This window comes from Medicago sativa, chromosome 7 (genome assembly GCF_051527215.1).
Source record: "Medicago sativa cultivar Bolivia chromosome 7, Bolivia_mono, whole genome shotgun sequence".
In the NCBI taxonomy this organism is placed as follows: domain Eukaryota; kingdom Viridiplantae; phylum Streptophyta; class Magnoliopsida; order Fabales; family Fabaceae; genus Medicago; species Medicago sativa.
The window spans coordinates 74,932,897-74,954,919 of record NC_140755.1 but is presented as its reverse complement, the minus strand read 5'-3'; the positions used below and the strand labels follow the sequence as shown (position 1 = coordinate 74,954,919).

Genomic DNA, 22,023 nt, shown 5'->3' with positions numbered 1-22,023 from the left:
AACTTAGAATCAAACCAAACTAGATCGGTTTAGATTGCTTTGGTTCGGTTTTAAACCGAACCAAACAAGTTTGGATACTTTTTCGGTTTGGTTCGGTTTAGATTTTCGATTTTGTCCGAACCACTTACACCATGTACGCCATAAAAATTTCAATTTTATCCATTGTCAATTGATTTCACCCCACAATATTGACATAAAAGATTTCCGAAAACAGCATATTAAACAAGTTATTTCAAATGTCAGAATGAAAATGGTAGATAAAGCAAAATTAAACAATTTCTTGGCAATTGAAAGAAACATTACATGTGAAAAAGGAAAAGAATGAAGAATTGGAAGCAAACCTCCAACATATGAACTATGAAGGGTGCCATAGAACCCTCATTAACCCACTTGAAAATAAAACAGACCAGTTGAAATTAATCTCCAAAAATACCCAATTTTATTTTCAATTGAATCTATAATAAACCTGTTTAGGTGAAATTGTAAACATCTAAACTAGTGAATGACAACGACAAAAAAATAATTTCACTCCAATTTCTTGATCAAAAGAGTTGTACAATTCTGATGATTGAAAGAAGATGCTCATGTTGAGTATTGGGATGCAACATATATACGTGAAAGATCCTTAACTAGTCATCGAGTCTTGAGATGCCCATCCTCTCTTTTGCAACTCTAGTCGCAACGCCTATCACAGTTAAAAATCTCGATTGTTAGATGAAGATCAAATGATTTATATTTTAACATATATATTAAAGTTGATTTGATTTGATAAAATTAACATACGAAAGTAGTCTAATCTTATCCAACGATCGAGGATCACTACCAAGCTACAACTATGTACTTTTGCTATAGACAATCTTGATCAGTAGACACACACATAAGTAGCAATGAGATTGTACCTTGATTCTTCTTCTATTCACATCAAAATCAAAATTCCCCACCCTTGATGCTGATCGATACTCAACAATTGAGTCCCTATCTTGTGGAAACCAGAACTCAACATCATCCATAAACTGTTTGAATATTAAAAAAGATTAAAAAATTGTTAAAGTTGGTTCTTTATAACCCAACAAAAGTAATTATAAACAAGGAAAATGCTAACTAGAATATTTAAAATATACACAATGCTCCTTTTAATATAAAACTTTTTTGTTGGATTTCTTAACAAATGCCTTAAAGATATTTGTTAACATGACTCTAGAAATAATAAGGTAAATTACCCACATACCCCCAAGATTGGGCTTTGGTACTCCACTCTAAGATAGTCTTCAGTCCTGTCTACTATCCTTGGTGTAAAATTTTCTGGTGGTATCGTGGTTTCTATCTGGAAAATCACAAACAAAACTAGTTTTTCTTAAACTTCATAAATTTGAAAAATTCATTAGGAGCGACATTTTTATAAATTAATATAAGGAAATAAATATACTCTCATTAAAAAAATGTCACATAGCTAGCATTATGGTGTTGAAATTTTCTGAAAATGATTGATGGGAACTATAGTAAATAATGATTTTAGATGAAAATTACCACATCTATCAATTCCTCAATTGCTTCTTCTCTGCTTACACGATCTTTCCTACCTTCGGGGTTGTAGTTCCTGTAGAACGATAAATTAAACTTCATTATTTTTCAGTACCAATCAAATATGCACCCTGTGGCTTTGCAGTTCTTGGAGGCACAATCAGATGCTCTTCATCAACCTAAGTCCGGCAGGAAATCTTGGAAGAGTAGCAGCTCTGCAAGTAGTGAGCGCATCCAAAGTCGTTCCAAAAAGGGTGTAATAAAAAGCAATCCCAAATATGTTTCTTAGTTTGTGCTAGTAGCTAGTTGTTTGGCAGACTATTCTAGCTAGTTGATTTGCCTCTTTGAGTATATGTTGTTGGATATAAGATTTGTTTTAGTTGAGTCTGGTCATAATTGGCCTGCTTATTTGTTGTAATAAGGTTCAGGCCTCCTCCTGTTTTGCAATTTAATTTTCTAGCTTTGATCAAAAAAAGTACCAATCAAATATTCTTCACCATTTATTAATGAAGTATAAGAAGAATTTTCTGCTTAGTTTTGGATGTTTATAACAATATATTTTACGTCAAATTTTTTTTTTTTAATTAAAACCATAGTTCATACCGCCGATTATCTATGAATCATGGTCCAATTATTTGGGTTTAGAAGACAATATGTTCATTTCACCTATGTACGTACCATTGAGTTTGGTTGAAGAGAAATCGAAATATATATCCTAGAGCAAGCAAGTGACCTCAAAATACTACTTGCTCACGATGAATTATAAAGAAAATTTACCCTTGTTTTTAGGCAAAGGTAATGCTAACAACATCCACTTTTCAACACTATCTCTCACCCCGATTTAGGATACTTTCCATGTCATACATTTTAACGAGTTAGAATACTCTATCTCTCTCTTAAATGTTTTGGAATGTACTATAAAACAAATTTGGACTTATTTAACGTCATAATTTTGTATTTATATTTTCAAAATAGTATTTGAAAATGAATATGATCAATGCACAAATCTTAATTCAACGGTTAAAAATGCTGAAATTGTTAGGCTGATCAAGATTTGAAGTCTAACTCTTTCATTGATGTGTATGAATTTAATAACTATTGTTATTAATCACTACTATTAGTATTAAATAGATCAACTTTTGAGACTTGATGAAAATAAGTTAATAAAACTTTGAAACTGTTATACCAAAAAAAAACTTAGAGACTGCATTAAATTTATATGGAAAACTGAATACACAAAAAAATGAATCTTGGTCAAGGAAAAGAATGAATTTACACCTTTTTTTTATAGGGATATACAAATTCTCAGTACCCAACCCTAACGTTGCACCTTTTCAATTTCACATGACTAATTCAGATTCAAAACATGGTAAATTGTTCAATGAGCACCATTGCCAATTAATAGCAATTCAAACCGAAATATTAATGAGCACCTTTTAAATGTAATGAAAATTAAGTTCAGATAAAATGCAGCCGTTCCAAATTTTCAATAACATAGTTTAACAAATTTAGGATAATCCCATGTATAAAAAAAAAAAAAAAAAAAAACACTAACTTAGTAAAAATTTCAAGGAACATTTAAAAGAAAGTTTACCATGGAGGAGCGTAATGATTGAGATTAGTGACATCTTCAGAGGTTGATATGCAGTTCTTTGTTAATGGACACAGTGCCAGTGATGGTGGATTGTTTTGTACTCCAAGATATTCAGGCTTTTTACCACTGCACCAAATACAAATAAACTAATTAAATGTATTTTTATTTCCAATATAAATTAAAAGACAGAAATCAAAATTTCTTAAAGTTAAACTTAGTCCAATTTTAGTAACCAAACAAAACTTAGTCTAATTTTTTCGTGAAGAGCAAGAAATCACTTCTACTAAGCAAAACGAGCACGTAATCAAACTTCACCACATAATTTTTTTGGACATATATGAACAACATGAATAGAAAATTTAAAAAAATATAGAAAGAAACTCAAATATTATATGCTATAAGATTTAATCTATGATCAATAATGTATCGTTATAATTACATACCTCAAGTTAAAGAGGGCACCAATGGTTGCTAACTCTCCACTCCTCAGTATAAGCTCTCTTAAAGATAGGGAAAATATGAATTAATATGAGATGGACATGCATGATATGAATATTATGAGGACATGACAAATTAGAGAGATGAGTGAGAACCTTCGTTTGATTTGGTGACACTTGACATTCTTATGCTTATGAGAGAGTTGAAACTGAGGAAAACATGAAGCAACAATGTTTTGCCTGAGGGTTTGAGTAGTGTTGAAGTTGCAAAAGGTGCTAGAGAGTGCCATGGATGAGAGAGAACAAACTGCACTTGAAGGAGTACAATGCAGTTCAATTTATAATGAATTTATTTATTTTTGACAAAACTTTATAATGAATTTATTGGTAACTATTAGCAATGTTTTTAGTAATAAGTAATTGGTGGGGCTAAGAAAAATAAATATAGGCACCGCACTACTAAGTAAATTTCATTCCCTAGAAGCATAAGTGAAATGAAATTAAAAAAAAATTAAATTAAATCAAATTACATCCTGTAGCCAAAAAAAACTTACGTCCATATACACCTTTTGGTAAGCAAAAATATTATAGATTCAATCAATTAACGAAGTATACTATAGACCACATACATCATTTAATAAATGAATCTAAAATGTTGATTTTCGCTTATAATAGTTTATACTTCATATTTTAAATTGTTTTAAACTTAACATAAAGTTTGGAGAACATTCTGCAAACACGAAAAAATAATACATGGAAAATTAAGAAGATATTTAAAAGCAGAAGGACAATATCAAGGGGAGCAAAGAAAAACAGTTCAAAATAGTGAAAATCCAGACCAAACATATCCTCACAAAGTGTAGTACAAATTCAAACAGAAAACTATAAGTCAAAGAAATAAAATTGTTAAAATAGATGAATATTAATCATTTTCAATCGTTTTGTTTTTTGAATTAAAGCACATCATGTTTAGGAAAAGCCCTCTTAAAAATGCGTTCAACATAATTATTAGTATCTGACAATTGAATTCTTGACTTCAAATCCTAGAATACATTCGGATCTAAATCATCGTCAAGGCCAACAACCATTTACTTGCTCATATATTGCCTCAATTATTTTAGCCTCAAATTTAGTTTCTAAATGCAACTAGCATTGAGAGTTAAGAAATGAAGTACATAAAAGATTCAAATAGATAGCATCGATGAAGCTTTGTAAATATACCCCAATAAGTCATGCAAAAATGCTAAGAATTAGGGCACAGTGTGATAAGGAACAAAGTCAAAATCCCTTGATAGGTGCTGATTGTAAAATAAATAATGACAGACAATCTGCTATAATGGATGATATCAGAATTGGAATAAATGTAGACTCAAATCCCTTAAATGGTAGAAACTGTCAAGGCAGAATTCATGGGTCAACAACATAGGAATATTCTAGATATGCTTCTATGTTTTTCATGTATAAATTATACTCAATTGACAGATCAATAAAAATGCAACGCTTCTGCATTCTCTTTATGGTATCACAGAGCCTGTAAACCTGCAAGCCAAACACATAATGTCTTCAAGCACTACCAACACATCCCTCCCAAAAACAGAACCAGAACTTAGCATCCAATCATTCCACCAATGTTCAAGTTTTATTTCCATGAAATTGAGCACACACAACTTCATATTATGGCGTAATCAAATCACACCCTTAGTTCGAAGTCTCGGTGTTCTCCACCATCTTTTGAGTGAAGAAAAACCAGAAGAGGAAGTTAAGGGTAACACGGGTGAAAAGAATCCAAATCCAAACTACTCAAAGTGCAGGGGCGAATCCCTTCATAACAATGGGGTAGCATTGGCTACCCCAAAAGAAAAATAAACCTTGCATAATTTGTATAGTTTTAAAATATAGCTACCCCATTAATATATTACTTGGCTACTCTAAACAATTTTGTTGGTTTAAAGAGAGATTATTTAAAGAAAATACTTATAATCTATTTAGTTTAGTGTCAAATATAAATAAATTTGACTTGTTAAAACTTCATAGAGTACAAATTTTATAAATAATTATTGTTAGATTTTATTTTCTTCGTTGTCGCTTCATTAAATATAAGGAAAATTTATTGCAAACTTATTTTACTTATTAATTAAGTTTAATATATTAATTCTTAAAATATATTTTATTTCTTCTTTATATTTGGCCCCCTCGTAAAAATTGTATTAGCTTCGCCGCTGTCAAAGTGGATCACCAATGATGGTCTACTCTCTTCTTGGCTACTCGGAACCATGAAGGAAGAAGTGCTGACCATGATCAATGGTGACACTGCGTATGAGATCTGGACCTCCGTTAAAGAACAGCTACTGCCAGCCACGATAGAGAAGGCACGCAGTTTGAAAAACATGTTGATGACCATCAAACAGGGGTCACGAACCCTTGACGAATATCTACGAGAATTCAAATCAATCTATGACAATCTTGCTGCTATAAAAGAACCAGTTTCTGACCAAGACAAAGTGTTTCAATTTGCTTATGGCCTTGGACCAAGGTATGAAACTTTTCGTGTTGCTATGCTTACTAAACCACCTTACCCTTCATTTAGTCAGTTTCTATTAGCTCTCCAAGGACATGAGCAGATACAAAATGTCCGAAAGGAAGAAGAGAAGAACTAAATAGAGCATGCTCAGGCTTTCTTTAGTCAAAGAGGACGAGGTCGAGGTCGAAGAGGACGTGGCGGTAGAGGTCATTTTAACTCTCGAGGAAGAGGTTTTACTCCAGCAGGTCGATATAATGGACATCAAAACAATGATTTCTCCTTCAAGCATGACCATAATTCAAAGGGACAAAAGCCACGTCAAATCAATGAAAGTAAAAGTGCTTGTCAAATTTGCAAAGAACCAAACCATGAAGCTGTTGATTGTTGGTACAGGTATGATTATTCTTATCAATCTGAAGATTTTCCTCAGGAACTTGCTGCTCTTGCTCTAAATGACACAAGGGACCAGTCCTTCATTGTAGATTCTGGAGCTACATCCCACATGATAAATGATTCAGGTAATTTGTCCTATGTTAAGCCTTATCATGGAAATGATGTAATCTATGTGGGAGATGGAAATAACATACCAATAACCCATAATGGTGATATGAATGTTATTACATCTAATGGAAACTTAAAATTAAAAGATGTTCTTGTGGTTCCATAATTAAAGAAGAATTTGCTTTCTGTTGGAAAATTTGTGTCTGATAACCAATGCATTTTTGAATTCACTTCTTCTGGATTTGTTATTAAGGATCAAAGTCAAAAGATGATGGCGAGGGGGCATAAGAAAGGACAGCTGTACACACTTGAAGGAGACTATCAAGAGGCTCTTAGTGCAATAAGAGGAGGTTCCCCTTCCACAGTTTGGCATCAACGGCTTGGACACCCAAACATCAAGATATTATCTTTGCTGAAAGACAAAATCAATGTAACACAGTGGGTATCAAAACCTTTTGTTTGTATTAGTTGTCAAATGGGAAAAAGTTGTAAATTGCCATTCCAAAGTTCTAATAAAATTTTAGAATTTCCTCTTGATAAAATCCATTGTGATCTTTGGGGTCCTGCACCTACAGCCTCGAATCAAAACTTTCGATATTATGCTCTTTTTGTAGATAATTATTCACGGTTCTCGTGGATTTACCCATTAAAGAAAAAGTCTGGATTTTTGGAGTGCTTTTTAAGGTTTCAAAAACTAGTAGAAAATCAACTTGATAGAAAGATCAAGATTTTTCAATGTGATGGAGGAGGAGAGTTTAACTCAAATCCTTTTCTAAATCATCTACATACTTGCGGCATTGAACTTCATGTTTCATGTCCAGGGACCCCAGAACAAAATGGCACGGCAGAACGAAAGCATCGTCACATTGTTGAGATTGGGTTAACCATGATGTTTCATGCAAATATTCCATTATCTTTGTGGGTTGAAGTTTTTCTAACAGCTGTTTATTTGATAAACAGGCTTCCTTTATCTACATTGAAGAATGAAAGTCCATACTTTAAGCTTTTCAAACGACATCCACAATATAGTGGCTTGCGGGTGATTGGATGTCAATGCTTTCCTTCACTAAGGTATCAAGGGAAGAATAAGTTTTCTGCAAAAACTTATCCTTGTATTTTTATAGGTTACAGTCCAATGCATAAAGGGTACAGATGTTTGGATCCAAAGACCAAGCGTGTTTACATCTCTCGTCATGTTGTTTTTGATGAAACAACTTTCCCTTTCAAGCCATCAACAGCTGTACCTTCTCCTCCAAATCTAGAACTTACTGAGTTTCCTAATGCTGATGAATGGTTGGACTCCAAGTTATGTGCATCATTGCCTACAAGCTCAAGCAGCCAGCTAGTCGATTCTATTTCGGAGGCTAATAAAAATCTGTCAATAGAACAATCAACTCCAAATGAGGCTAACACATTTTCATTATGTGATCAAAACTGTTTTGCAGGACCTTGCTCACATCCAGCCCAAAACCAAGAAGAAGGTGATTATATTGAAGTTGAGCTACAACCACAAGGTGCCTCAATTGAGCAGCAACCACCACTAGAAGAAGAAGAATTGAACCAAGAAGAAGGTGATCATATTGAAGTTGAGCAACATGCAGAAGATGCCTTTATTGAGCAACAACCACCTTTGGTAGATGAAGAATTGAACCAAGCTTTGATTCGGTCAAATAGATTGCGTAATCCACCACCATACCTTAAAGATTATGTTTCTCTTGCTACACAATCACCAAAGCAGTACTCAAAACCAAAAACACTAAAAAGTGCCTTCAAGGATCCTCTTTGGGTTAATGCGATGCAAGAAGAAATTTCAGCTCTACATTCAAATCAAACATGAGTGCTTGTCCCATGGCCTACCAATGCTAATGTTGTTGGATCAAAATGGGTCTATCGCATAAAATTTAAAGAAGATGGCTCCATCGACCGTTTCAAGGCAAGGTTAGTTGCAAAGGGCTTTACTCAAATTCCTGGGATTGATTATGATGAAACTTTCAGCCCCGTAGTCAAACACACTACCATCCGCTTTGTCATCGCTCTTTCCCTCTCTCTAAATTGGAGTATGTGACAACTTGATGTCAAAAATGCTTTTCTACATGGAAACATTAAGGAGACTGTGTATATGGAGCAACCGCCTGGATTTGTGAATCCAGACACACCTAACCATGTTTGCTTATTGAAGAAGTCTCTATATGGGCTCAAACAAGCACCGCGTGCATGGTTTGATCGTTTATCCACCTTCTTGCTCCATCTTGGTTTCTTTTGCAGCACAGCAGATTCTTCACTCTTCATTCTCAAAACAAGTTCCATTACAACATTGATTTTGATCTATGTTGATGATATTTTAGTTGCAGGAAACAATGACTCCTTCATTGAAAATCTCCTTCAGCAGCTTAGCAAGAGCTTGCCATTAAAGACCTTGGACCTTTGCATTATTTTTTGGGTATAGAGTTCATTCGCTTTAAAGATGGTCTTTTTCTAACGCAACAAAAGTACATTAATGATCTGCTATCTAAAACAAAAATGCTTGGTTGTAAAGCAATTGCAACACCACAGGTTTTGAAAGACAAGCCACCATCTTCAGATGATGATATTGTTGATGCCACTGAATTTCGCAGCATTGTAGGTGCACTTCAATACTTAACTTTCACACGTCCAGACATCACTCATGCTGTCAATTGTGCCTGTCAACGCTTCAGCAAGCCCACAGTGACAGATTTAAAGGCTGTTAAGAGCATTTTGCGGTATCTCAAAGGCACACAAAATTGGGGACTTCGTTACCTCTACAACACTCCACCTTCCTTGTATGGGTTTAGTGATGCTGATTGGGACGGCTGTCCTTTGACAAGACGAAGCACTACAGGTTATTGCGTCTTTCTTGGTTCTAATTGCATCTCTTGGTCCTCTAAGAAGCAAGCAACGGTTGCCCGCTCTAGTACTGAAGCAGAATATCGATCCATGGCTCACACCACTGCCGAGCTAACATGGACCACATATCTTTTTCAAGACACAGGTGTTTCTATTTCTCGTGCTCCACAACTGTTTTGTGATAACATTAGTTCTCTTCATATGAGTGTCAATCCGGTGTTTCATGCTCGCACCAAACATATTGAACTTGACTATCATTTTGTCTGTGAAAAAGTAGCCATGGGAGCTCTTGTTACTCGCTATATTCCTACATCATCTCAACTTGCAGATGTCTTCACCAAACCACTAGCTAAGGATCCTTTTGTCACATTTCGCAGCAAGCTAGGCGTGTATCCAAGTCCACCCACTAGCTTGAGGGGGCATGATAAGGAACAAAGTCAAAATCCCTTTATAGGTGCTGATTGTAAAATAAATAATGACAGACAATCTGCTATAATGGATGATATCAGAATTGGAATAAATGTAGAGTCAAATCCCTTAAATGGTAGAAATTGTCAAAGCAGAATTCATGGGTCAACAACATAGGAATATTCTAGATATGCTTCTATGTTTTTCATGTATAAATTGTACTCAATTGACAGATCAATAAAAATGCAACGCTTCTGCATTCTCTTTACAGTGATCTATTAATTGCTATATAAGAAACAACTTGATATATATGCTACCTAAGGCAAAAGGTATTGTGATAAATATCATCTTTCTTTTCACAAATGAAAAGTCAGGTAAAATTTCATAATATTGCAGGTGACACTACTTGCAATTGCATACACAGTAAATTCTTAATCTTATACTTTGAAATGACAACATCATTAAACTAAAAAATCCACATACACATGAAGAAAAAAAATAAGATGTTGAAGAAAAGAAGAATTTGTGAATTTACCTCTCAAAGTTGCTTCGCTTGATCAGTCCTAGTCTGAAATATTCAAGGAAAAAAGAGACAAACCAAGAAAGATGTAATAAAAAGTATATAATTTTTGGAAGAAAATTTGAACAGGTTGGTCAGTTCACAATTCTGAAGGAGGTGGTGAATAGCTCAGCAGTTGAAGAAGGAAATAGTAGAAAACAAAACGATAATTTAGGCTTTAGAGTATGAACCCTTGAAATACAAAACGATGGTTGGTTTCAATTGGTGGTAATGAGAGAGCATTGAATTTCAATTCATTCAATACATTGAAAACTGGCGTGAGTAAAAAAAGTGCAACTTTCAAACTTTTTTAAAAATAATGTTAACACCAAAATTTAAATATTCAATTAAAAATAAAGAATAATAGAAATGTTACTACTAATAGAAATTTTAAAATATACGCATTCTAACAAATAGCAAACTTGTCAAAAAAAACTAAATTTGCTCTATTTGCATGATTTATACTTGTTAAAAAATGTCCCAAAATAATTGAGTCATTTCACTTTTTAATACAATATTAATTACTTTTTTCCCTTTATAACTTTAATTAATACTCTATCCGGTCCTATATATAAGAAACATTTGACTTTTTTGATTCATTGTATAAATAATGTATTTGGTTTATATTCTAGAAAAGATACATTAATTACACAATGAATCTAAAAAGTCAAATTTTTCTTACAAATAGGATCGGAGGGAGTACTACTTTCATCACTCACAATTCAATATAATCCACTTTGCATTTATGATAGTGGAGAATGCAACAATACTTAACAAGAACACTTAAATCCATTTTTCTCTCCTTCATTTTTACATTTTTTTTAATATGTGTGAAATGAACAAATGACTCAGTTAATCCAGGACGGATGGAGTATTTATTTTTGACAAAACTTTATAATGAAGGATACAATGTTTTTAATGGAGTCTCAATGTTTGTTTATTTACTCTTCCGTTTTAAAATAATTGTTTATTTAACATTTTTTTTCTTTGTATCAAAATAATTCTCACTTTAGATTACCAATGCAATATTTTTTTTGAAGGATACCAATGCAATATTTTTATTTTTTTGCATTATTATACCCTTATTTTGTGCATTTCTTCCAACTTAACTACTCCACTAATTACAATTAATAAATATATTTTAGTAAATGATATTAATTTTACCACTGAAATCAACATAATTAATCATTTTCTTAAAAATTGTGCACAAACCTTAAAGAATATTTTGAAACGGAGAGAGTAAAAAAAAATTATAGTAATATTTATGAAAAAAAATGATTTTTATAAATATCCAAAATCTGATTTTTTTTTTTTTTTTGACCGAATCCAGAATCTGATTTTTAGTCCCTAGAAAAGGAATAAAATCACCACACAAGAAACAACGCTGGACACTACTCCCTCCGTTTCAAAATGAGTGTCGCTTTAGGCTTTGGCACACAGATTAAGAAATGGAATGAAATAATCATTGGATACAACGCTTTTACTAAACTGTCCTTACTTTATTAGAAAAAGACATACTTAAAGTTGCATTGAAAATTGTGTGAGAGAAAAGTTTGAGAGGGTAAAGTTGGAAGAAAAAAATTAAAGTTGTATTGGAAATGTAAAACGACATTCATTTTGAAACAAATTTTTTTGGCTAAAGTGACACTCATTTTGAAACGGAGGGAGTATTAACATAACCGATTTTTCAGAGGATTTTATTGGTTCATTAGCTCGATTTCCACAACAACAAAACCTTGCCACATCACTGAATTTTAAGGTGGTCAAAAGGTTAGACACTTGTGAAACATGGGCTAGTTCAAATTATTCTAGCTCTCTTGTGAAACATGTTGGCACTTGTGAAACATGTTGGCACCTTAAGTGTCTTGTGGCGGATTTGTCTAGGGATTGGTTGATTGAGGGAGTAGTATTCTTCTTGTTCGGTTGTTGTTGGATGCTTTTGTTAGGAGTTTTGTGTTTTTGTTGTGGTTTTAATTTTTACTTATGTGGGAGGGTTTCTTTGTTTTTGTTATCGTTTGACCCGAGTATTTTTTGTACTCAAATTTATATGGGTCTTGTTAACGAGTGCCCCCGGGGCACTCTTTAAGCTATCAAGAATAGACAATTATTCTTTAAAAAAGTCAAACATTTCGATTTCCAAGACATTAATTACATACATTTTCATAATATACTTACTAAATATGGTCTTTAAAGAGTGCCCCAAGGGCACTCGTTAACATTTCCCAATTTATATTTATGTTTGGACTCTTAGAGGAGATTTCTCCCTTTTATATTTTATATAATATATATTTATCATTAAAAAAAAATCTAGCTCTCTTTCTCAACAACCTACTATAGAAGAATCTACTATGAATTCTTCTTCTCCATTCTACTTACATCCCAGTGAGAATTCTGAAGCAATTCTAGTTTCTCCACCTTGAAATGGAGAGAACTATCAATCTTGGAGCAAATCTCCTAATTCCTAACCTAAGAGAAAATGAGAAGAACCCAAATTCATATTATATCTAGTATTGAATGAGAAATATATATGATGCCTCAGGTTGACCTACCTTTCTATAAATTTATATTCTCATTGAATGTAAATTAAAGAGTAAGAAAGCAAAAGTTTAAGTAATGTTACCTTGATTTCTAGAAAGTGTGTGTACAATAACGATAGTATAGGATTCTCTAATGTGAAAAAAAAAAACATAAGAAAATAATGTGAATGGTCCATTGAAATAAAAAATATAGATAATATTAGAATTTGACTGGAGAAAAAACAGAGAGAAATATTGATTCAAGGTTGAAAGGTAAAAATTGCAAAAAAATGAAGAGGGTCCATTTTCACACTAACATAAGTGATTTCCATTCCTTAAAAGGTAATATATTTAACATTTTCAACTAAGCTTCCTATTGAAGTAAACCATTATGAGGGGTGAGACAACGTGACCCTTTATCACCCTTGCTCTTTTGTATTGCTGAAAATGTTATAAGCAGAGGCATTTCCAAACTTGTTAAAGAAGGAAAATTAGATCTTATCAAGGGCAATGAAAATGCACAATTTCCATCTCACATTCTACGTGCAGATGACATCATGGTTTTTTTGCAAGGGCAAGTCTTCTTGTATCGAGTCCCTTAGACATTTATTCACAACTTATGCATTAGCTTTTGGTTAAGTTATCAATGCTAATAAGTCAATTATCTACTTAAGTGTAATTTCTGTTGTAATTTTTGAGATAATTTTTATTTCAAAAGTATTTTTGTGTTAAGTGATTTGACCATGTGAAACTATTAAACTCAAGGATTAACATGCTTACTTGGTCAAAGAGTTATGTGGCATTTATTAACGTCTATAATATATTATGCACATGTCTTTCATGTTTAAAAGTAGGAACTACCACTAACTCATCAAGTAACGTGTCATCCTTAATTTTCTCTTCAAAAAAAATGATCATGGCTATATATTCTTGCAATCAGTAACACAAGATACATACAAAGAAAATAGACGTATACCTCAAAATAAAAAAAGAAAATTTGTTCTCTTCTCCTCCATTTTACTTCCTGAGATAAACATGTGCCTGATAAATTTGTGATTCTTGATGTTCTGTTACCTCCATAACTAGGAGAAGGACCTGTTGAATAAATTCCAAGGACAATCCTCGTGACACCTCAGGTTAATACTAACGTGTTCAATTTTTGCAAGTTTACTTTCTAGTTCGTTTTGTAGAATTTGGTTCGTTGTTATTTGAAGTTGCGGTTGTTGTTTGTGTTCAAATCAATATTACCGACGCATCAGATACAACAATTTCACATTCCAAACTTGCTCAAATTGTTAACCATATAGGTTTCAACTTAGGCACCTTCCCTTTTAACTCTATGGGAATGTCGATTTTGAAGGAGATGCCTAAAACTTGTCATCTACAATTAGTGGCTGATAAGATAAGGTCATAATTACCTACATGCATATCAACATTGTTGTCTATTATTGGTAGAGATCATATAGTGAAGTCAGTGATTCATGGCATGTTGATTCATAGTATAACTATTTCTTCATGGCCCATTTCTCTTTTAAAAGTCTTCAAAGATGGATAAGAAATTTTATATGGAGTGGTGACATATCTAAGAGAAAGATGGTTACAACTTACAATACCATGCATGTGATAAGATTTGTAAACCTATTTTAGAGGGAGGCTCAGGAATTAGTTCTCTAAGAGCCCGTTTGGTGCACATGATAAGAAGACATGATATGATTAGAATATCATATCCTATTGAACCAACAGGAAAGGATACGTTTAACCTGTTTCTAATCCTATCATATTGAACCTTTGTAATTCTTATCCTTAGTTTTTGGTGGGTTAACAACATGATAGGATAAAACTACATACGCGTGTTTTCTATTTCTTCCAAAACTTTTCTTCGACTCCCACCTGCGGCTATACTACTCCACTGTTTTTTCTTTTTTCCCACAATAGCCATTATTCTGTTCCACATTATTATTTATTTATTTTCCTCTTCGTTTCTTCTTCAATTTTTTTAACAATCCACTTCTTTGTGAAATCGATCTCTTCTTTTGTTTCAATATATTTTTCCTAATCTATTTCCTGCTTTTTGTGTTTGGATTTTGTTCAAGACCCAATCTTTTTCCTAATCGATTCACAGTATTATATATTTTCCATTACTTTTCCTAATCTCTTGTTACAATTGTTATCATGATGATCCACTTTTCGGGCAAAATAAAAAACTAATGATTGAAGAAGGCAAATCACAACTCTACAATCTCTTGTTACTGCCTTCTCATGATTTCATTTTTTTTTTTTTTTGAAATAATGATTTCATTTCTTATATACTTAAAAAAAAATTATTGTCACTATCACTTGTTAACCAAACATGGGAAATGATAAGTGTTATCCTGTCACTATCCTATCATATCCTTATCCATCTCTTTATCATATCATGTCTCTATCCTATCATGCACACCAAACGGACCCTAATATCTTTGAATGAAATTGCTAACCTCAAACTATATTGGGATTTACTTATCTCTAAGGAATCTTGAGATTTGTTGCTCCAAATTAGAGTCTTAAGTCAATCAAAATTTGGTCATTTTATATTACTATCAATAATACTACTCTTAATTCACTTCTATTGAAGACATATGGCATAGTTGTGATAGAAATTGGACTCCTTAGTGGTGGTGATCAAAGCCAGTCTCATTAACATCGTAAAATAGGCATATTCATTAGAGATCAACAATTAATCTAACCATTTGTAAAGTCTTTCTTTGGTAACGAAACTAGGCAGACATCTTCTAGTTCCATGACATAATTTGTTATCTTAAAGGCCCTCAAAGTTGATATCCATCCTCAAAAATATTCTACAATCAAGGAACCGATTTTGCTTCCAACAATTACTAACTAACTGGATAAAATTCAACATATGTCATGGTCCAATTCAATGTAGTACTCAAAAGATCTTTTTCTTAGCCTTCTATAAAATATTTTAGGATTTATAAAGTTTACTTAAAAGAGTCGTTAGTTTGATTATTAGTTTAGATGGATTTAAAATACTACAATGCTCACCTTTTTTCTTTCTGGCCTTTACATTCATTCTTCAAAAATCTGAAAATAACAGTACTAGCGGTATAAGTATTTGAATTTTCAGACGAATAACATCAAAGTTGTTGTAGTATAGTGGTAAGTATTCCCGCCTGTCACGCGGGTGACCTGGGTTCGATCCCCGGCAACGGCGTTTTTTTTTTTTCTTCTATATTTATTGTTCTCTGGTTCGTTTTGTGTTGAGCCCATATAAAAGAGCCCAGCAAGTGGGCCTAAAATTGTTGAAACAAACCATCGTTTTCTGGCCCAAATTGATTCAAAATTTGCCTTTAAACCCCACAATGATACTTATACTCTTAAAGAAAGATAAGTTGGTCACAACCTCAAATATATTAACACATGAACCACCTAAAACACCTTTCATTTTAACAAATGATTCTGGAGCAAGCAATTGGAATTTGAAACCACCAAACCACTTTTTTTTACTCTTAAAATAACAGTCAAAACAAAGGTATATAATATAGCTAGAAGATATTAACTACACGATGATGGATTTGGAAGCTAATTCTATTGGTGTCTAAAAATATAATTATTAATTAAATGTACACTTTTTATGTAATTTTATATTTATAACCTACTTCAACTGCTAATTCTATTAAACACTATAAATTCAATCAAACACTATAAATTCAATCAATTAATTTATCTGCTATTAGCTAAAAACTAGTTTAGAAGTCATCCTCTATAAACTAGTGTATCATTGATATCATAACTACGATTTAACTATAATCAATATAACATTCCCCTAGCATCTCCTCCTTCTAGTCCCACAATCGCCTCCGTCACTTTCAGGCCTCACCACATTCCTCCCACCCGAACACAAATATATCATACACCGTACATGACTTATTGACTGATAAATCATATAACCGCTTAAACCTCACCGACAAAGGAACCCCTCCTACACAGTGGTGGAGCCAGAAATTTTATAGAGCATATGGGCAAAAAATTTATCGCAAAATATGACGTGTTAAGAACGTTAAAATACAGTTTTACACAAAAAATTATAAATTTTCGACAAACGACAAATTAATTATGAATTTTCAAAGTGTCAAAAACTCAAAAATCAAAAAAACGGAAATCTCGACCTATAAATCAAATCTTTAGCTAATTATTTGCAGAGATATCTATAAAAATGATATGTAAAGTTTCATAGCATTTCGAAGTCGTTTCAATTTATTTTAATTTTTCAACCAAAACGTGCTAAATTGAAATTTTGTTACGAGTAAGCGTATGCTCACAAGTCAAATTTAGTTCCCTAATTTTGTAGGCATGACTAGAACATGATAAAAACCTTCACAATGAAATTTTATAGTTTTTAAACGAGATACAAATTAATTATAAATTGTTTAAGAAATTCATAATTATGGGGAATAAAAATTCATAATTAATTTGTTCCTTGTCGAAAAAATTTAATTTTTTTTGTGTAAAGCTATATGTTAACGTGCTAAATATGTATGGAAAAAATCACAAAAAAATTCAACATCTATGTCACATTTTTATACTACGCGTATATTATAGGATTAAAAATAAGAAGAAACTCGAATTACAATGATAGAATATATGTTTTTTATTTTACAGGGTCATTTTTCGGACATAATGTATATAAAATTATGAGGTAAATGCCCTTTCCAAGGCCTCTTTGCATTTGAGAATTTTCAGATTTTGCCCAAATTTTTCTTTTTTTAAGTGGACTAATGGGCTATTGAGTTGTACCATATATAGTGGGCTAATGGGCTATTGGGTTGTGCCATATATAAATAAAGTGTCGATTGAACCCTGGCAAGTGCCCGGGGTCACCGGACGGTGAAACCATCTATGCTCCTACCAATGGCTCAGACCAGAAGAAAGTGTTCTTACCATTCCCAACTTTTTTCAAAATACACTCACCGAACCTCCCTCCGCCAAGATCTAGTATGTCAAATTGGCAAATTAACCATGAATTGGCAAATTAACCATGAATATGATAAAATATGATAGATTGTCATATCCCTTTCTTACTATGTTACATAAAACAAGCCCTTGCTCTCTTATTTATCCCTAAGTAATCTTTGACTCGCCAAAACAATGTGTTGCATTTTTTTTTTCCATTAGTTATGCATAGTTTCTCAAATATGTTTTACAATTTTATGGTTTTCACTATTAAATGTTATAAATATTGACTGGGGATTTACATATTTTTTTGCAGTGGCTTGGGATCAGAACAGGTTTGCCATTGCCATCAGGCTGGGAGTTGTTTTGGCACTTAGTAGTTTACGTTATTATTGAAGATTATGTAAGTTACTGGTTCCATAGGATGCTCCATAACAAATGGGCATTTGATAATATCCACAAAGTTCATCATGAATACAAAACACCTATTGCTCTTGCAGCACCTTATGCCCATTGGTCTGAGATTTTGATACTAGGTTTCCTTGCATTTCTTGGACCAGCACTAGTTCCAGGGCACATAACAACCTATTGGTTATGGTTCATTTTGCGACAGTTAGAAGCCATTGAGACACATAGTGGGTAAGAGTTTGATCATTTTTTAAGTAACTATATAAATACATTCATTATTATTGTGATTAAAATTATTTTAATATTACTGAAAATGCATATATGGGATATAAAGATGATTTTGGTCGCAGCAGTGGAGTGGACCGATAAGGAGGTCAATGGTTTGATCTCCACCGTCAACATAAAAACTAACAATGTTAATATTTGTCATTTTACGTTGTGTATTTATTTTCTCACGTTTGATTTTTCATTAACATTTTCATACCACACATTTAAAATCTTAGCCTTTGTCCCCGTGAGTATAACTCAATTGGTAGGGACATGCATTATTATATGCAGGGGTCTGGGTTTGAGTCTGGACACCCCACTTATTCACCTTGAAAAAGGTGAATTCTAGCCACTAGACTACTTAACAAAAAAAATCTTAGCCTTTTTTTTTATGACCTAAATCCTAGGATCTTGTAACATGTTAACATGTAAAGGTATGAATTGCCTTGGAGTCCTACGTACAAAGTATACACCAATTCACGAAGGTACTTAGACATGGCAACACAACCCGCACCCGCCGGGTCCCCCCGCCCCCGCCCCGATTTTAACGGGGAAAAGCCGAATCAACTGGGTCCGGGTGAGGGTGCGGGGAAAACCCGGAGTTTTCATGCGGGGCCGGGGCCGGGGTCGGGGGATGCTCACCCCCGCCCCGCACCCGTATATACAAATTTACCTTATTATCCTTATTTTACTTAAATTAGCAGGTGTATATAAAGAGAAGGAAATTGAAAACGCTAATTTTCTTTTCCTCTTCAGCCGTATAACTCAAAGGATGAAAATAATTGTTTTGAAGATTGAAGGGAAAATTAGCAGCCGCATAACCTTTATTTGAAACTTAGAAAATGGAAGGAAATAATTGTTAGAGCACATGCTAAATGACATAAATTATTTCACTGAATTATGAAGATTATAAAGAGAAGTTAATACTAAAGATGTCTCAAATTTAACTGGAAGATTGACCACAATGATGTGAGATATAAAGAAAGAAATTGGCACATATATTCTTTCTCGATCTACATGATAAAGCCTAATATTTTAAAATGGTTCTTAAATAATGCCATGAATGAAAATGTTTAGATAGTAGGAAAATTTAAGTTTCATTCGATGTCCTTTTAAAAATCTTACTGTGATTTTTTTTTGTACAGTTTTTGCGGGTGGGGGCGGGGGCGGGGCTGGGAAACCCGTCCCCGCTGGGGACGGGTCTGGGGGTAAAGTTTCTATCCCCGCCGGGTTTGGGGGTGGGGGCGGGGCTGGGTAGAGTGAAACGGGGGCGGGGCCGGGTATGTTAAAACCCGCCCCCGCCCCGCCCCGTTGTCATGTCTAAAGGTACTGCGTATCATGACTACCATCATTATGTTGATGGGAGTGTCGTTGATTCAATCCGACCCTCAGCAGGGTCGTCCCCAACAATTTGGAGGTCTTGTAATAATCTTGACAATTTTTATTTAAAAATAATTGGAAGAAAAAAAGTAGAACATTACTTGTAGTGACGGACAATTAAGTTGTAGTTAAATACATGAATACTTACGGACAATTGATAATTTACAGAAACATTGTTGTCTTCCAGATCTATACCTACGGAAAAATGATATTTAGTGATTGATTTTGTCCATCGGTATAAGTTTTAATATATTTTTTTGAAAGTTTGAAGCTCCTCTAAATTTGAGACCCTATGGCAAAGGTCTTATTGCACTGGTAAAGCACCGGGCCTAACACTTGCCATTTTGCATTGTGTATTTCTTTTTTCTCGATTGAATTTTAATTAGCATTTTCAAACATCTTAGCCTTTTTTATGACCTAAATCTTAGCCATCTTGTAACATGTTAATTAATATTTATAGGTATGAATTACCTTGGAGTCCTACAAAGTATATGCCATTCTATGGAGGTCCTGCATACCATGACTACCATCATTATGTTGGTGGAAGAAGTCAGGGCAACTTTGCCTCAGTATTTACCTATTGTGATTACATTTATGGGACACAAAAGGTAACCCTCATCTTCTATTTTATTTATTTTATTATACTTTAAAATTACTGTATCTGTTTTTACCAAATGCTAATGAACACAACAATATTACTTATATATTTGCACGGGTACCAATACAAAAAGAGGATGTACGAGAAAATATCCCCTACTTGCACTTTCAACTCCCAAAATTACAAGGTGGACTAGCTGTTTAATGCTCTCAGGGAATTTGGCACTCCCTATATGATTGATTGGTTGAATAATTTAGTTAGTTGAAAAATCTAGTTACTTTGCTAATAATTTGGCACTATGTCAAGTTTGTGAGACTCAAATTTCTTTTTGTTATTGTTCAAAGAATAAGCTTCATGCCAGGACAGGAATGAATGTTGCTTAAATTTTCCCAATGAAGGATTGATGTCTTCTATATTTCGATTGTCTAAAAGTGTTAAGTACTTTCTACATATAACTTGAGTAATGATTGTTTTAAAGCTGGTAAAATAATATCATGATTAAACTTAAGACATGCATAATGTATTGGTAGTCCCGTGAAATAACCTAACTTAATTGGACATGCATAAATGTTTTAGAGATTCTCTGTTTTTTTTTTTTTGTTCTAGAAGAAATTTTCTAACATTGTTTAAATAATCTAATTTAAAATTACCACAACTTTAAAACTGCTTTAAACTGTTTTAAATTTAGTTTGTACTAACAAGCGTTGAGTATAGTCAGGTCAACTGACATGGGCCTACGTCATATCCTACATCAGGCCTAGGTTAGACTTTTCTCTAAGCAAAGAAGACTAAGATTTTTTTTTAAAAAACCTATTTAGCTAAAAAGGATAGGTCACTGGTAAAAATCCAATTTGTTAGACCTACTTAGTTGATTTACTTAACAAAATATGAATATTTTTATTTCTATTATTATATTAAATATTTACTTTGGATTGAATTATAAATTTGTTCCCTAAGAGCTTGATTAGTTTCTGTTCCCTTTTCTTTCTGTTTCTGTTTTTGCTTTGATTTAGCTTTGTTACCAAAAAAATTATAAATTTGTTAAATTTTTTCAGTAATTTAAGTTTATAAACATAATTTTTTTCGCATGTTTGAATGTATTACTATTATAAATTAGAATTGAAATATGATAGCATTCAATTCTACTAGGTAGTTTATAGGGTTGCAAGGATTTCATATGAAATCGATGAAACTGACAAACCAAAAAACCAAACTCAAAATTACACGATCTTTTGTAGTTCGATTCAAAAACTGAACCAACCAAAGAAAATTAAAATAGATTGGACCGATTCTCGATTTTCAATTTTAAAGTCTACTGAAACGATGAAACAAACCGTTGACTTACTAACATGTTATTTTTTGCAATATTTGCTATCCAAGGAAAAAATACACTATTTTAATATTTACTCTCATTAGTTATTGTCACTTAGACTTAACCCAGATCTGATATTCAAATACACCAGTACTCTTGTCTTCTTATTCGTTTTGTTTCTCTTCT

At 33.0% G+C, this 22,023-nt stretch overlaps 1 protein-coding gene, 1 non-coding gene and 1 pseudogene across 2 annotated transcripts; 2 read left to right on the top strand and 1 right to left on the bottom strand.

Annotated features, from left to right (window-relative positions):
* Positions 1 to 516: 516 nt before the first annotated feature.
* Positions 517 to 10,485, bottom strand: LOC146908460 (uncharacterized). Its single transcript, XM_085725911.1, has 8 exons — positions 10,383 to 10,485; positions 3,709 to 3,859; positions 3,559 to 3,615; positions 3,116 to 3,241; positions 1,528 to 1,597; positions 1,229 to 1,324; positions 900 to 1,013; positions 517 to 685 (listed from the first exon to the last, which is right to left on the bottom strand). The coding sequence occupies exons 2-8, from the start codon at positions 3,840 to 3,842 to the stop codon at positions 626 to 628; spliced, it is 657 nt and encodes a 218-aa protein (XP_085582037.1). The 5' UTR covers positions 3,843 to 3,859; positions 10,383 to 10,485; the 3' UTR covers positions 517 to 625.
* Positions 10,486 to 16,061: 5,576 nt separating this feature from the next.
* On the top strand, positions 16,062 to 16,133 carry TRNAD-GUC (transfer RNA aspartic acid (anticodon GUC)). The gene has a single exon. It is a non-coding gene; the product is annotated as a tRNA-Asp (tRNA).
* Positions 16,134 to 18,182: 2,049 nt separating this feature from the next.
* On the top strand, positions 18,183 to 20,721 carry LOC146908458 (methylsterol monooxygenase 1-1 pseudogene; annotated as a pseudogene).
* Positions 20,722 to 22,023: the final 1,302 nt, after the last annotated feature.

Bases quoted from the DNA above. Each gene is read 5' to 3' on its own strand.
- LOC146908460 (XM_085725911.1), bottom strand. From the start codon at position 3,842: ATGGCACTCTCTAGCACCTTTTGCAACTTCAACACTACTCAAACCCTC. The intron at 1,325-1,527 runs GTAATTTTCATC...GTGATTTTCCAG, and splicing joins TTGAGGAATTGATAGATGTG to ATAGAAACCACGATACCACC. The intron at 1,014-1,228 runs GTATGTGGGTAA...ATATTCAAACAG, and splicing joins ACCAAAGCCCAATCTTGGGG to TTTATGGATGATGTTGAGTT.